Genomic DNA, 15,728 nt, shown 5'->3' with positions numbered 1-15,728 from the left:
CCAAACTTGGCACACTCCTTACTTTAAATTTTGACTACTGCTATATTGAAACAAAGCTCTGCCCTGCGACGCCGATTCGTGGTTTTCGATTCGGCTCTGAGGTCTCCCTCGTGTTCCCGGATTCTCACTCTGTAATAATTTTCACAGCCAGGACACGTTGTGAGTATGTAGGGGCAGCACAGTACGCTGATTTTCCACAGCAGTGTTGTGATTGTGTTTAGTTTTTATTTTATTTTGCGTTATCTTTGGCAGCTTCCTACTATTTCTGCTCTACCGAGTGGTTATGGCTGGGCTCTTGTTGTTCGTGGGGGGCACCGTCCAGTTTTTGCTCGTTGCTAGGGGCGTGGCCTTGGATGTTGCGTTGCGTGCATAGGCGGAGTTTTATGCCCAGGGATGCACTTTGTTACTACAATAAGCCTAAGCCTCCAATAAAGTGTTGTTTTTATCTTCAAAAGTTTATATTAAGTATTCGGTCAATCAATGAATACAATAATTTTTTAGTAAATGAATTAAACTTCCACCTCGCCTAGCTTTAAAACTGAGAGACATTCTGCACCGGTTTACTGCTTCAACTTTAGCTCGAGAGCAGTCACTTCAACGTTAAGGTTTCGTATTTGGTATTCTGCTCTTTAACACGTCAAACTGCCGCTGCTCCTACACGGCAAACAGATCCTCAGGCAACCTTTCAAATGGCCGCCAAGTGGGACACGTGTGTGTTGTGCCTGTACGGACGGCAGTGCAGCGCTCTGAGCAATCCCAGAAGACCTCTGGCCACGCACACATTTCCTTGAATTTGTTTAATAATAATAATTTGTTTATTTTGCACAAGTACAAATAAGCAGACCAAAAAAAAAAAAAAAAAGTGTTGTGTCGCGTCAATCTCACTATCAGAACTTTTTGAAAATGTTTGAGTTTTAAAGTGTCATTATGAGATTCGGGTTACGTTGTCATTTTATTTCATGAACAATTTAGTATATGTGACTTGGGCTATAGCGCTGCTGCCTCGCAGTAAGGAGACCTGGGGTTTGTTTCCTGCCTTGTGCCCTGTGTTGGCTGGGATTGGCTCCAGCAGACCCCCGTGACCCTGTAGTTAGGATATAGCGGGTTGGATAATGGATGGATGGGACTTGGGCTATGATGTAAATATCAAGCAGGCTGGTAGGGAGGTTCATTTTGTGATGTCATCTGCATAAAAAAAACCCCTATAAGCAAGGAAAAAGTCCCCCTAAAAAACAACAAGTGACTACAAAGAGCAGCCTAATCATACCAAACGCGTCCAGGGCTGATTTTGCTTTTGTCGTTTTCTGCTCTTTTCTAAGTCATATCCAGCGACGTTGAGTTTTCTCTCTTTTTTATTTTTTATTTTTAATGAATAATGCAGCACATTTTAGACTACCATCCGGAAAATCGTGGGAAGGGACCCCCGCATCGCAGTCGAGCAGCACCTTGGCTTTCATATCTTTGAAATAAATAAAATAAAACAAGCTTTTAGCGAATTTGACAAAAGGCTGACACCAATGCCTTCCAAGCACTTCATGCCGACTTCTAGAAAGATAAAAAAAAGTCAAAGAACAAAATGGGAACAAAATCCCAGGAATCAGGAATGGCTTCTGATAGAATGCAACTCAGTGGTGACCAACGTTAAAAAGCTCATCCACACGTCCATGCGTCCGTTATCCCATTCAAAGCACAAGCATTTATTGCTAAATCGATCCTTCCAGAAAAACCCATGCACATCATACATAGGAAACCCACGGGATGGGCTTTTTGAATTGAAGATAGAATACGTAAAGCACAGAGGCTCCTACCCCGATACATAGTGAGGGGATTCGGACCCGCAGACACAGCGTTTATTTACAGGTTAACGCCACAGTGCACAAAACAGCAATAACAACGCTCTCTTTTTCGCTCTCTCTCTTCTGCCACCTCCAACTCCTCACTCTTACAACCCGACTCCGGCTCCCGACTGGAGTGAGGCGACCTCTTTTATAGGGCACCCGGAAGAGCTCCAGGGGCTCCCCAATTAACATCCGGCAGCACTTCCGGGTGTGGCGGAAGTGCTGCATACCCCAGTTGTGGAGCTGCCCAGGGGTCCCTTGGCAGTGGGCACGTCTCTCCACAAGTCTGTGGCCCCCATACAATCCAGGATGGCTGCCCTCTTTCGCTTCAGGGAAGATTCTGCCCTTCTCGCGGTGTCCCAGTAGGGCAAGGTCCCTGGATGTCGGTCACAATAGGCAGTCACTTGGAGTTCATGTAAGGGTCTCAGCAGCCTTAAAATAAAACAAAACTGGACAAAACTCCTCATAAAAAAAATCTCAGGAGCCTAAACTGCTGCTTAACATCAACCAACAGCTCAGCCACCAGGCGCCTCTTAGCCTGGGGTACCTCGCACACCCCTAACCCTTCTTCTCAATTCTCTCCGAATGATTGTCGTGCCCCGCTCTTACAGCCACAGCTGTACTTATAAAGGCCTGGCCAGCCTGCCTAAACATAGCGAGATACCATTTCGGGCCTGCCGGGGGGATCACATACCTTGTTGTCCGAGATTTTTTTTGGTCAGGTATGCAGAAGGTCTGAGGTGAGGAAGGTGGACTCACTAGTCCTGATGCTGCAGAGCGGTGACGGATTAGCACAGGCAAGGCTGAATTTCATCGAGTCAAGAAGGACCTTCAAGGCCTACTTTAAAGTGCCTTTCACATCAATCCACCACTCTTCTGTATTTGTCCATCAGTAATGCTGGCAGCGGGTTTCATGTCGATCAGCACATCTGCGCCGAGAAGGACCCTATAAGCCTATGTTATAGCACCATTCACGTCCGTCTCTTTACCTGAACGCACCTTTGCCTTGCCTCTCTCTATTATATGGCACCTCTCCTATCTATTTATCACTAATCCCGGGACCAGAGAGTGGCGATGTGTTGCATGCTGGTCAGCACATACGAGTCAGAATTTCAATAAGGACCCAAGGACTGATCAACTGATAAGCAGCTGTTTGATGGCTTACAGGCACTTTTATCTGGTTGAATGATCGCCCCCCCACCCCACACACCCCGAAAAAAGGTAAACCTGTTGGATGGTCTTACATTTCAAGCCCCCTTTACCCACGAGGGATGAGAATGCAGGCGGGAGACGAGCTGCAGACAGACACGCATGCAGACAGCGGGTACTCACCATGTAAACATAAGACAGACGAGGGTGCAGATGAGGATCAGGACCTGGTTGAACATGGCCGAGTGTGTTCTCTGAATGGCCCGGTGAAGGTCGTTCTGAAACACACAAACCACTCGGTTTACTTGTGGCTTTGGAGAAGCACATTGCAGGGTAAAGGTAAGGTGAGGTGGGGTGACAATGGGAGGGCCTGGTCAGAGCTCAGCGTTTCAAAGCCACTGCTGCAGGGACCCAAACTGACCAAAAACACACCTGAGATCAGCAGGAATGCCATGAGCGCCTCGGTCAAGGAGACGCGGAGAACTCCGATTAGTACTGAGCTCAGCGCCTGGACACAGCGGAGACGGCAGGGCACCATACTGACCAGTAGAGTTCACCTCCATGACATGTGACTGCTGGCCTCAGAGCTTTATGGCTCTGCTCAGGATGAAAACAGAGAGCTCCTCGGTCCACCAGCACCCCGGATCACATCAGGACAGCCAAATGAGAACAGAGTGGACTGTGGGGGGCACAACCAACCACACAATACAATAATACAATAGTAACAGAGGGCAGCAGTGCCGCTGGCACATTAGTGGACAAACAGGTAAAACAGTGCTGTCTGCAGGGTGACACGGACAGGGGCAAGGAAGGACACGTGAACATCACAAAGACATTAAAGCCCACAATAACCTTCAGCACCAAAAAGTCTTCAAGGAATTATGTCACCCTGGTGGGCTTGGCATGGTGACGTGACCAGATCTGAGGTGAGCTGTCAAAAATCCCAGGGTCCACCTCTCAGCCATGACTTTCAAAGAGGTGCTACTCAAGTTAAAGGAGGAATCCAAAGACACCCTGCTCTCGGAATTCAATACCCTTTTGGGAATTTGGCTTCGTCTAAAAGCAGCAAAGAAGATGGAGCAGACGGAGAAGTGGAAGGAACATACGAGGTTGTGAAGAAGATGAAGAGCCGACCAACCTGCTGCTATTGTCAGCTTCCTGCCTTTCATCACAAATTGAAACTACGATAAGGATCAGTGCACATTATACAGCAGTATCAATCTGTTATATAGTGCCTTTGCTTTCTACCTGTCTATCTGAGTAATCTGTCGATTTCTAGTGTCATATCTATCGATCCTTTATATAGTACATTTCACATCTATCTGTCAGTCTATTATATAGTGCCTTTCATATCTATCTGGCTTGTATCGGATCACACTATTTAAACTATCTGGCCCAGCCCACTATTGCTCTAAAACGTAAATCTATGTTTAGAAGAATCAGCTAATTGAAATTAATTTAACAGAGTGGAACTGCAATTCACCATAAGCACAACATATGTCTATCTATTATATAGCGCCTTTTGTATCTATCCATGAGGACTTCAGGGACCTTCAGATCTCGGACTGATAGTATTTTATCGATATCTCCATGAATAGGATGGACGAGCTTCCTGAGATGAATGGCCTGTTTTCATCGCACTGATCTTCTAATCTATCTATCTGTCTATCTTACATTGATTCACATTATAGAATCTATCTGACCCAGTCCACTACTGCAGCACTTACACTTACGCGTAGAACTGTCAGCTAATTGAAATGAATCCAACTGAGCTAAAATGCCGTCCTCCATACCTACGACGTCAATCGCCACCTGCTCACTCAAGGGTGTCATTCTCGACATACCTACTCCAAGGCATTTGTCATACTTACTAGTAAAATTCACTGCATTTGTCATTCCAACAAATGGCGCATACAGCCAACACTATCTTTTAAATAGTGTCTCACATCTCTCTCTTATATAAAAAAAAAAATCTTTCATCGTTAAGATGTGATTTTCTCGGAGACACTTTAATGTCCCACGAGACGAGGAGGACAGCTGCTGTACAGGCTTTTAAATGTCTGAAGCGCTGCGCAACAAACAGTTCATGCAGCACGGCACCAGCAGCAAGCCAGCTGATCGAGCATAGACGGGATTAAAAAAAAAAAACCTGTATTTGTTTCCCATTGTATCACCGTTTAAGAGGGGGTTTCGGAGGAGCGGCCGCGTCTCCTTGGGGTGCGTTTAGCCCCCCTCTTCACAATGCAAGCAGAGATGTGGTGGCTGAGGCGTAGTGCGCCCTGATGGGGTATGAAAGCGAAGCAAGCAGGGGGCAAAGCCCCTAGTTAATCTAATTTTGCAATCCTGCCAACTACGCCAAAATTCCATCTATTTGCCATATGGTCAATTTTTTTTCAATCCATCAATTATAAAGTGTCTTTCCTATCTGTCTATCTGCAAAGGTAGCACTTCTGCCTTATGGTAAAGAGATGACAGGTTTACACCCCTGGTGCTCCCTGCATGGAGTTAGAACATTAGAACACTCTGGACGAGAACAGGCCATTCGGCCAATAAAACACCAAGTCGAGTTATGAAAGTCCCTAAAGTCCACCACACTACTTGGTCACTTATTCCAAGTGTCTATCGTTCTTTGTGTAAAGAAAAAATTCCTAATATTTGTGCAATGTTTCCCCTTCACAAGCTCCAACTGTGTCCCGTGTTCTCGATGAACTCATTTTAAAGTCACCGTCTCGATCCACTGCACTAATTCCCTTCATAATTTTAAACACTTCAGTCAGGTCTCCTCTTCATCTCCTGTAAAGGCTCAGCTCTTTTAATCTTTCCTCATAACTCATCCCCTGTAGCCCTGGACTCAGCCTAGTTGCTCTTCTCTGGACCTTCTCTTGGGCTGCTGTGTCCTTTTTGTAGCTTGGAAACCAAAACTGCACACAGGACTCCAGATGAGGCCTCACCAGTGTGTTATAAAGCTCGAGCAGACCCTCCTGCGACTTGTACTCGTCAAGGCGCTATATAACCTGACATTCTGTTAGCCTTCTGAACACTGTCGAGAAGTCGATAGCTTGGAGTCCACTACAACTCCTAAATCTTCTCAGATGGTGGACTCTCGATTTCCTGACCTCCCATTGTGTATTCAAACCTCACATTTGTACTTCCTTCATGTAATTCTTTACATTTACTGACATTAAATTTCATCTGCCACAATTCTGCCCAAGCCCGTCTGCTTTCCAGTTTGCAAAGCATTTTGAGTAGTGAGAAAAGCACTGTATAAATGTAAAGAATTGTTATTATTATTCTATCTATAGAGTGCCTTTCATATCCGTCTATCAGATCCAACTGAGTCGTGACTCCTTCTTGATGGGCCCAATAAGATTCGCCCTCCTGTCTCGCCCAAATGCTGCCCTGCATGGCCACACGGGCCGAGGCCCTCATCGTGTAAACTCTTTCTCGTTTATCCAGGAAGCCAATGGGCAATTCAACGAGGGACTGGACAGGCCATCATTGTCCCACCCTGAGGAAACAGCTCTGTTGTAAACAAGAGTTTAGACTCCTCCATTCCAACTGCAGTCCCCGAAGGGACATCACGTGCACCTTTTTTTCTTCAATTTACTTTATTAACATTTTGTCAGTTTTCACCCCAAAGGTCCAAACCGTCATCCAGACTGACACTAAGCTGGTGATTAAACTCAGAACTTCCTCATTAATAAATCCTAGAGGGAGCCATTCAGCCACAGGCAGCATGTTGCCTCTCATGAATAAAACAAGGAAAAAGTCGAAATCTGATTTACAAATGAGAGGAGCGGCGTGAACACAGCGGAGGTGCAGCTGCCTGGCCTCACCCTTTAAATGTCAACTTGTCCCAAATGCTTAGCAGCTGGGGTGACTTGCAACAAGTGACTTAATCTGGGCTGGGTATGTTCTGGGCTGTGCCAACCTGCCCAGCATGCGGAGTAAATGAATCAGCTTCCATGGTGGGATGCGTCCGAGTCTCAGGCCTCCCCCATTATGTCCCCTCTGCGCCTCTTCACTTCTACTCCTGGATGTTTGCTCATTCTTTTGTCAACTCACAATATTAAATGCCCCCTGTAACTAGTGCTGAGTTTGAAAGGCACTATATACAATGAAGAGTCGCTTCATGGACTGATGAGTTTGGCAGGCTCCCTGTAAGACCTTCAACACTTAGCCGGGTATGTGGTGGTCACTCTTAATCACTTTGTGCTTTCTCCCACCACGGTGATTGATCTGGGTGGGCTGCATGGCCACTGGTAGCACTTGTCAAAGTCGCCTGTGGTGTGCAGGCTCACCAATCAATGCCACCAACAAGCTGTTACCTCTAATGAACTTAATGATGGCGGCCATGGAGACGACGCTCCCCTGTTTTCCATCGATCAGCCACCATCCTCCCCTCCTGACTTCACAGTCCCCGTCACTTTAACTGGCACCACACTACACGATCGGACGAGCGGTAGCGACACTTACGATCATGTTCTCCAGGGCGTGCTTCGCCAGCCAGCAGTTCAGAAAGACGGGAATGAAGAGGTTCCTGAGGGACGGCACACCCACCTGTGGGGAGAAGTCAAAGACAGAAGGGAATTTAGAGCAGCCGGAGAAGCCCGTCGGGCCACAGTCAGCTGGGGTGGGATGCCCAGACTTATCGAGGAGGATGGGGCACCTGCCCTTTCACAGTCAATGGATGCATACACCGAACCAACGCTCAACAGCATGGCACTCTTTAATCATTCTTGTGCACTGCTGTGAAAGGCGCTATATGACATGGCGCCTGACGCTCTCTCGTTTTCCTCTGTATGATTTAGAAGTGTCCCCCTGTGAAAGACGTTACATGAAGACACAAATGGCTGACTGAGTCTTCTTTGAAGGCATCATTTTTGTGGTCACCTCTAAAGGGATTGCAACGATGAGGCTGTTGTGACGTGAAACTTTGCATACAAGTTGATAAATATTTTCCATGTCTTTATTTGTAACTTAGACAAAGCAAATGTAATATTAATGTTACATTACTGATAATAACAGCAGTGGTTTAAGACTTTCTTTGTAATTTTACGACAAGGTTGGATGAAGTGCCTGAAACAAGTATGGCTAATGTTTCTCTACAGGACTCTCTCTCAGCCCCCACAGGAAGGCCAGCCTGCCTAACCGCCAAGCATTACCTTAACACCTGGTTTGGAGGGTGACGGGTGTGAGGGTATTCTGACCCCCCACTGGTCTGAAGTATGGCTGTTTGGAATTAATTGGCTTGTATCAAAAGCCTTTCAGTACCACGACGTCCTATTGGCTAGAGGGGCTGGACACAAAACCTATCCATTTGCTTGCTTTACCTCACCCTCTCTCTCTCTCTTATCAAACTGATGAAGACCACCTCTCACACCACGAACTGAAAAGGACAACACAATGAAGAGCACAGCTCGGCAGCCATACTGAGACAGACATGCGGCCTGTTCTGAAGAAAGCTGACCACAAATGAGGCCTTAACTGGAGACATTGTAAATAACTAACAAGTCTGTGTGCCGCCACCTGAAACGACACATCAGCATTTATCAGGTTGTATGGTTGCCAGTATTCACTTGCACTTTGCATATTGTTATTATTTATGAATATAATCAATAATACAAATTATTTAAATTGTAACTTAACTCCTGCTTGTCTTTTACTACACCTAATTGCTTGAGGTTATAGATGTAGAAGGGAAGGTGGGGAGAAGTTATAAAGTACAATACCTTAGAAACAGAAATAAATCTTGGAGATTAGAGGCATTCTGACAAAGGCCACGTAATAATAATACAAAAGAGAAAGTCGAGGAACAGAGAACTCAACAAAGACAAAACAGAGGCCAATTCATTATTTTTGCTGTACATGAAAGGCCTTTGGGTTTGAGATCAAAAGATGAATATGGGTAGAGAACTCATTATTATTAGTTTTATAGTTTTATTTCCCAGTATTGACTGTGGAAGCATGGAGGTGTTTATGAGAGATGGTAGTGGAGTTTTTAACCAGACTGTTTAATGGAATCCTGGAAAGTGAGAGGCTGGGTGAGGAGTGAAGAAGAAGTGTACTGGTGCCGATATTTAAGAATAAGGGGGACTGCAGTAACTACAGGGGAATAAAATTGATGAGCCACAGCATGAAGTTATGGGAAAGAGTAGTGGAAGCTCGGTTAAGAAGAGAGGTGATGATTAGTGAGCAGCAGGATGGTTTCATGCCAAGAAAGAGCACCACAGATGAGATGTTTGCGCTGAGGATGTTGATGGAGAAGTTTAGAAAAGGTCAGAAGGAGTTGCATTGCGTCTTTGTGGACCTGGAGAAAGCAGAGGACAGGGTGACTGAGAGGAGCTGTGGTATTGGATGGGGAAGTCAGGAGTGGCAGAGAAGTACGTGAGAGTGGTACAGGATATTTACAAGGGGAGTGTGACCGTGGTGAGGTCTGCGATAGGAGAGATGGAGGTTGGATTACATCCGGGATCAGCTCTGAGCCTTTTCTTATTTGCAATGGTGATGGACAGGTTGACAGATGAGATTAGACAGGACACCCCATGGACTGTGATGTTTGCTGATGACATTGTGATCTGTAGCGATAGTAGGGAGCAGGTTGAGGAGACCCTGGAGAGGTGGAGATCTGGTCTAGAAAGGAGAGGAATGAAGGTCAGTAGGACCACCAAGACAGAATACGTGTGTGTGAATGAGAGGGAGGTCAGTGGAATGGTGAGGATGAGGGAGTGGAGTTGGCGAAGGTGGATGAGTTTAAATACTTGGGATCAACAGTACAGAGTAATGGGGATTGTGGAAGAGAAGTGAAGAAGAGAGTGCAGGCAGGGAGGAGAAGAGTGTCAGGAGTGATTTGTGACAGACGGGTATCAGCAAGAGTGACAGGGAAGGTCTACAGGATGGTAGTGAGACCAGCTATGGTATATGGGCTGGAGATGGTGGCACAGGAGACAGAGCTGGAGGTGGCAGAGTTAAAGATGCTAAGATTTGCATTGAGTGTGACGAGGATGGACAGGATTAGAAACGAGGACATTAGAGGGTCAGCTCAGGTGGGACGGTTGGTCAGACAAAGTGAGAGAGGCGAGATGGCGTTGGCTTGGAGAGATGCTGGGTATAATGGGAGAAGGGTGCTAAGGATAGATCTGCCAGGTAAAAGGAGACGAGGAAGGCCTAAGAGGAGGTTTATGGATCTGGTGAGAGGGGACGTGTAGGTGGTGGGTGTGACAGAACGAGATGACAAGGACAGAAAGATATTTAAAGAGATGATCTGCTGTGGTGACCCCAATGGAAGCAGCTGAAAGAAGAAGAAGAAGAAGATTTCCTAGTATTGACCTCTAGATGTGCTTAAACAATGTAGACAACAGCACCTTTTGTAGCAGACCACCCAGACTTCAGCCGAGCAGTAGTATGGGAATAAGTGACTGACCATGGGGGTCCTGTTAGACTGATTATTCAAACACGGAACTCTTGGTTTTAGCCTTGGGTGTCACTGAGAAGACTGTATGTGTTGTTAAAAATTATAAACCAATGTGAACATCAGAGAGGTCTCTGTGGGAGAAGAGCCCGCCATTTCACAGCTGAGAAAAGAGGGCAATCAATCCAAGGCACTGCACAAACACTAAGTGTAGTCGATACAGCCATCTGGAAGGTTCTAAAAAAAGAAAATCCAAAATCAACCATCAGTGGCATCACCAACAACCTCCACAGGGCAGGGGTGAAGGTATCAGAATCCACCATTCGAAGAAGACTTTGAGAGCAGAAATATGGAGGCCATACCATGAGATGCAAGCCACTCACCAGTAGTAAGGATCAGAAAGCCAGAAATTGGAATTTGCAAAAAAAAAAAAAAAACTACAGAGATGAGCCACCAATAAAGGAGGAGGAAGGCAGGATCCGCTCACAACCCAAAACACGTGAGTGAGAATGACAAGAATCACAAATGGTCAACGTCAAAAGAAGGCCATCGGACACACGGGCTGGTGTCACATTCAGCAGGATCTGTCTGAACATTCAGCTGGGACATGCAGAATAAACCAATCCACCAATACAGGGCGGCACTGGGGGCTGTGACAGAAAAGGAGTCTGAAAACGACACAAAGTGTGAGACGGGAAACAAAAAACAAAACAAACAAACAAACACATTTCAAAAACCCAAGCAGTAGTTATAAAAACACATGGGCGTAGGTGGGCAGGCAGGTGCCGGAGGGGCTCTGTTTGTGTCTGCATGAGTAGGTGACTTTGAAAACCTGTCAGTGGGAAGCCCTGGCAGGAAAAAAAATAACATTTAGCACGGCTGGGAAAAACATGGCAGTGTTGTTAATTACTGCGTCGGGCACTTTGCACTTTCAGAATACGCTCCGTGAGGCTCATTTAGGCAGAAAGTTACGAGGCTTTAATTAAAACTCGGATGAATGTCAGCGGCAAGGCCTCACAAGCAAAATACGGGAAGGCAGCGGCATCACAACCTCTGCACAACGGCGAGAGCGCGTAAGACAAAGACTGACGGGTAAACAGCTAACTGTCAGAAATACAGTGCCTGTCATACTACTGTAGAAACGGAACATCTACATAGGGCAAAGCTAAACACCTTTACTATCGCCACTTAGAAACGAAGGGGACCACACTAAATAGAAGAAGAAAAAGAGATCTGAAAGGCACTATATACAATGAACGCAGGTAGTAGATGTGAATGGCACCAATAGATAGACAGACAGGCAGATGTGAAAGGCACGGTGTGATAGATAGACAGACAGATAGATAGATATGAAAGGCACTATATAATAGATAGATAGAGAGATATGAAAGGCACTATATAATAGACAGACAGATAGAGACATAGATAAAGGCGCCATAAGACAGACAGGTAAGATCAGCGATTTCCACCAGCAGAAGTGTGCACAGTGTGTTTGTTCAAAGACCACAGTCCGCCCCATTCAGAGATTCCCCCCAAGTGGACACCATCTTTATCCTTTACGTGATGTCAAACTGGTTAAAGACCGGGGGCACGTGGCTGTCTGTAATTATTCTTCCTCCTCCACTGGACCAATTTGTTCTGCCCCAGTGGTCAGCAACCTACCCTTCCAAAACAGCATTCTGGTATTAGTGCCCATGGTCCCCACCGCCACTCACTGTGATCAGGAACGGGACGGCGCTGATCATTTCCAAGATGAAAGGAATCCGTAGCACCTGCTCCCAGACGTTACCCTGGAAACAAGCAAAAACAAAAGGTCAGGGTTCAAGCTGCTTAATGCTGAGACAGCAGGGTCAGTGGTGACATGCAAACTGGTCTTTTATTAAGGGGTGGAAGACGCTCACCCCTGACACGCACATAAAGGCATGCTGTCAAGCAGAACCATTCATTCATGTGGCACAATGCAAAGATGCTCATCCCTGGATCAGCGCCATGGGGCATCTGAAGCCGCAAAGGCCAGTGGCAGACATTAGAACACAAATAATGGCTTCTGGGCAAGATGAACCACTGGAGATCTGGGTTTTGTTGCACTAAATCACAATTAAGGAGCTTTGTGCTCATCAATGGCTTGAGCTATCAAGGGGGGAGGGGAAGTGGGGTGGTCATTTCTAAGCAAAAGAGTCAAGAAAAGACCCCAGAATACCAGGAGCCGGCTGCTAGCTTTGTGTTAAATCTGGCAAGAAAATGACCAACAATCAGCTTCAACACTTCAAAGCAATGCAGAGCCGTCAACTTCTAAACTAGCAATGTGCACATGCAAATGGTGTGGGGGGGGTCTTCAACAGCCTGGGGCTTCTACCTGTGTGTGTGGGAGGGGGGGACACTTTCTGAGTCAATGAAACTGCGGCGAGTCACATCAGAGACACCAAAAAGAGAGGACATTAGAGAAACTGAGCAGGGAGTCGCATTGTGAGCGTGTAGAATCTGGGCAGCTCAGAATAGAGACATGCTGACTGGGTCATGTTAAAGAACAGCGAGAGCTCATGGGAGGAGAAGAAGAAGAAGAAGACGAAATGAGCATCCTGAATTACTGAAGCCGTAGGAGCTCCTCGTGTGACAGACATTATGGTCGGCGTGTATGCAAAACACTACGACTGGAAACTGGAACACCAAGGGTCACGGATAGCTTCTTAGGTGCACCATGTAGTGTTGCAGGCCCACAGCTCCAAAGGCAGATATTTGAACCCAGGTCGCGTATTGTCCGTGTGCGCTTTGCATGGCTGTGCACGGTATTGTCCAAGGTGTGGTCAAACCCGACTACCAATAGAAAGGGCAAATGCAGAATCTTTGGAAATCAAACATTTATTATCGCCGAAATGCTCAGTGACCCCAAAATAAGTTCTGAAGTGCACAAAGGCAAAGGGGGTTTGCCAGAAACAAGAAGGCAATCCAAAGGTAAAACAAGTCCCAAGAATGGTCAAAATACAGAAGACAGAGGTCAAAAATCTAGAAAAATAAATCATCAAAAAATGAAATATTTAATTAAAACAAGCAGTAAACACCAGAGATCTCAGCAATGCCATTACATTCAATGAACCGCAAGGGACTGAGGCTTTCCTACAGTCTTTATAGAGATAAGGGCAGTCCACTGATGGTGATGGGCAGATGGCCCCACCTCTTGCGGGACCCCCACAAAGCACATGGCACATGCATTAAGATGCACAGAGTTAAAGAAGCCAAATAATCAACAATGTTAACATACAAACTAATCAAACAGACATAACCGAGAAGTCTGCCTGCCATTTTTCCCGCCCCCTTCTTTTTCGCTCCATCACATGTCATGGAGGTTGAGAGTGAACGGCCCTTGTCGAGTCCGGCCACACATTCTCAGCTGGATTGAGATCTGGCGACTCCAGGACACTGACGTTGCCATTTTGACGCCATCCCTTTATGTTTGAGCTCGCTGTCTTCTTCCGAGGTGCAGGTTTCTTGCAGTCTCCAGCAGGATTTCCTGCATTTTCCTGCCCTCACAAACCCTCCTGGGCCTGCTGCAGACAGGCGTCCGCTGCCATCACCATACCTTACGTCGGTGATGGTTTGTCTCTGATAACGTGAAGTATAACATGACATTTAGCCTGATGGCCATAAAGCTCCACTTTGGTGTCATCAGAGCACAGAACCTTCTACCGGCTGAAATCGGGGTGTCCCATGTGCCTGCATGTCCTGTGCGCCGCTCTCCCACAATGCTGCAACTGACGGCAAAACCAGTTGGGCACAACTGTTGCCAACAGTAGCCTGTGGCTCCTTTGGAGTTCTCAGAGGTCTCTTGGTGGTCTCCATCACAGGTCTTCAGTTCTTGTGGATGGCCAGCTCTAGTCGATTTACACCTTTTTTCCATTACTTCCTGCTCGATTTAACAGAAATGTTCAGTGACTTGGAGATTTTCTGGTCTCCATCCCCAGACTCGAGTTCTTCATGGAGCTGCTTGACGTGTTGTCTTCACTGTGCAGGCCACCATGTGACTCACCGCAAGCTGGATCTTCTGCTACCATCAAGTAGCCCCCCAAAGACAGGTGACCTCCAGTGAACTAATGAGGGGACCTCTAAAGGCACCTGGCTGCACTGTCTGTCATATTCAAGGGGTGAACACTTCTGTCATCAGTTATTTCATGTTTTATATTTGTCATTCATTTGGACCACTTGGCAGGGATCGGTTTTCGCTTTGTTTTTTGTGGATGAACGTCAAAAAAAAAAAAAAGGCCAAATGAAATCCGATGGGATTCAGTGTTACTTAAGAAGAAAAGGAGACAACGTCCAAGGGGGTGAAGACTTTTCATAGGCACACCGACTGGGGTTGGGAATTCTTCCACGGTGTGCTCCATCTACCACATAACCCTGAGGGGGGTTTAGAAAATGGAAGGCTAGGTGAGGAGAGGGGAGCACATATTAAGGAAAACTAAGAGGGGCTTGCGTTGGTGAATTCACATTAGAGGCGGCGCACATTCGTGACATCTTGAAGGCTTTTATAACAGGAAAATGATTGGCGACAACCATTAGAGGAGTCGGGAGGGCTCACACGAGAGACCTCACAGACGGGATTCCATTCAGGGGACTCTGAAAGCTTCATAATGGACTCGTTACAGGTAGCATCCATTAGAGGCGTTGGGTGGTCTCGCATTACAGCCTAGTGGTCCGTCACTTTAATCAAAGCACAGAAGCATCAGCTAATCGGGGCTGCAGTCCACCATACCTACGACGATCCTCGCCCGCTCAGGAGCGTCATTCTACACTCCAAGGCGTGTTTGTCACGTCTGCTACTCAAACGCGTGGCATTTTTCAATCTAAGAGATGGTGCATACAACCGACACGACACCATAACCTAATAAAGGAGACTTTAAAAAACGATGGGAAATAAGAAAGGCTCATAAGGGAGGTGATAATCGCATTGGAGCCCACTGACGGTTGCACTGGTGGTCTGACTGCAGGGTCCTGGGAGACCAGCGTGCCCTCTTTACAGCTGTTAATGGAATTTGTAATTTATTTACATGATTGATTCCTGCTCTCATTAATACGGACAGATCACCAGAATGTTTAATGGACTGCAGATGAGATTTAGTACTCTCGCCATCATTCTTTTTTAATTCCATGTCAATTTTCCTATATTAAGTTACAGTGTCAGTTTGCCCACTGCCTCATTTCATGCAGGATTATCAAAAGCAGTGCTAATGCTTGCCAGGCACCACCTGTTGGAATGAAAAATGCAACTCAGTTTGTTACTACATAAATCACAAAACACATTTCAACAGATGGCGCATTGCAAACGTTCACACTTA

General features: G+C 46.3%; 1 protein-coding gene across 3 annotated transcripts in view; it reads right to left on the bottom strand.

Annotated features, from left to right (window-relative positions):
- Nucleotides 1-15,728, bottom strand: part of LOC120541149 (potassium channel subfamily T member 2) — a 179,785-nt gene that overhangs the window by 62,042 nt on the left and 102,015 nt on the right. For all 3 annotated transcript variants that reach the window (XM_039772503.1, XM_039772501.1, XM_039772502.1), the window contains exons 8-10: nucleotides 12,114-12,188; nucleotides 7,464-7,547; nucleotides 3,171-3,265 (exon numbers count right to left, since the gene is read on the bottom strand). In XM_039772503.1, coding sequence (XP_039628437.1) covers nucleotides 3,171-3,265; nucleotides 7,464-7,547; nucleotides 12,114-12,188 — 254 coding nt within the window. The remainder of the gene's footprint in view (nucleotides 1-3,170; nucleotides 3,266-7,463; nucleotides 7,548-12,113; nucleotides 12,189-15,728) is intronic.

This window comes from Polypterus senegalus, chromosome 12 (assembly GCF_016835505.1).
Source record: "Polypterus senegalus isolate Bchr_013 chromosome 12, ASM1683550v1, whole genome shotgun sequence".
NCBI lineage: Eukaryota > Metazoa > Chordata > Cladistia > Polypteriformes > Polypteridae > Polypterus > Polypterus senegalus.
The sequence above is the reverse complement of the archived record's forward strand: the minus strand, read 5'-3'. Positions and strand labels throughout refer to the sequence as shown.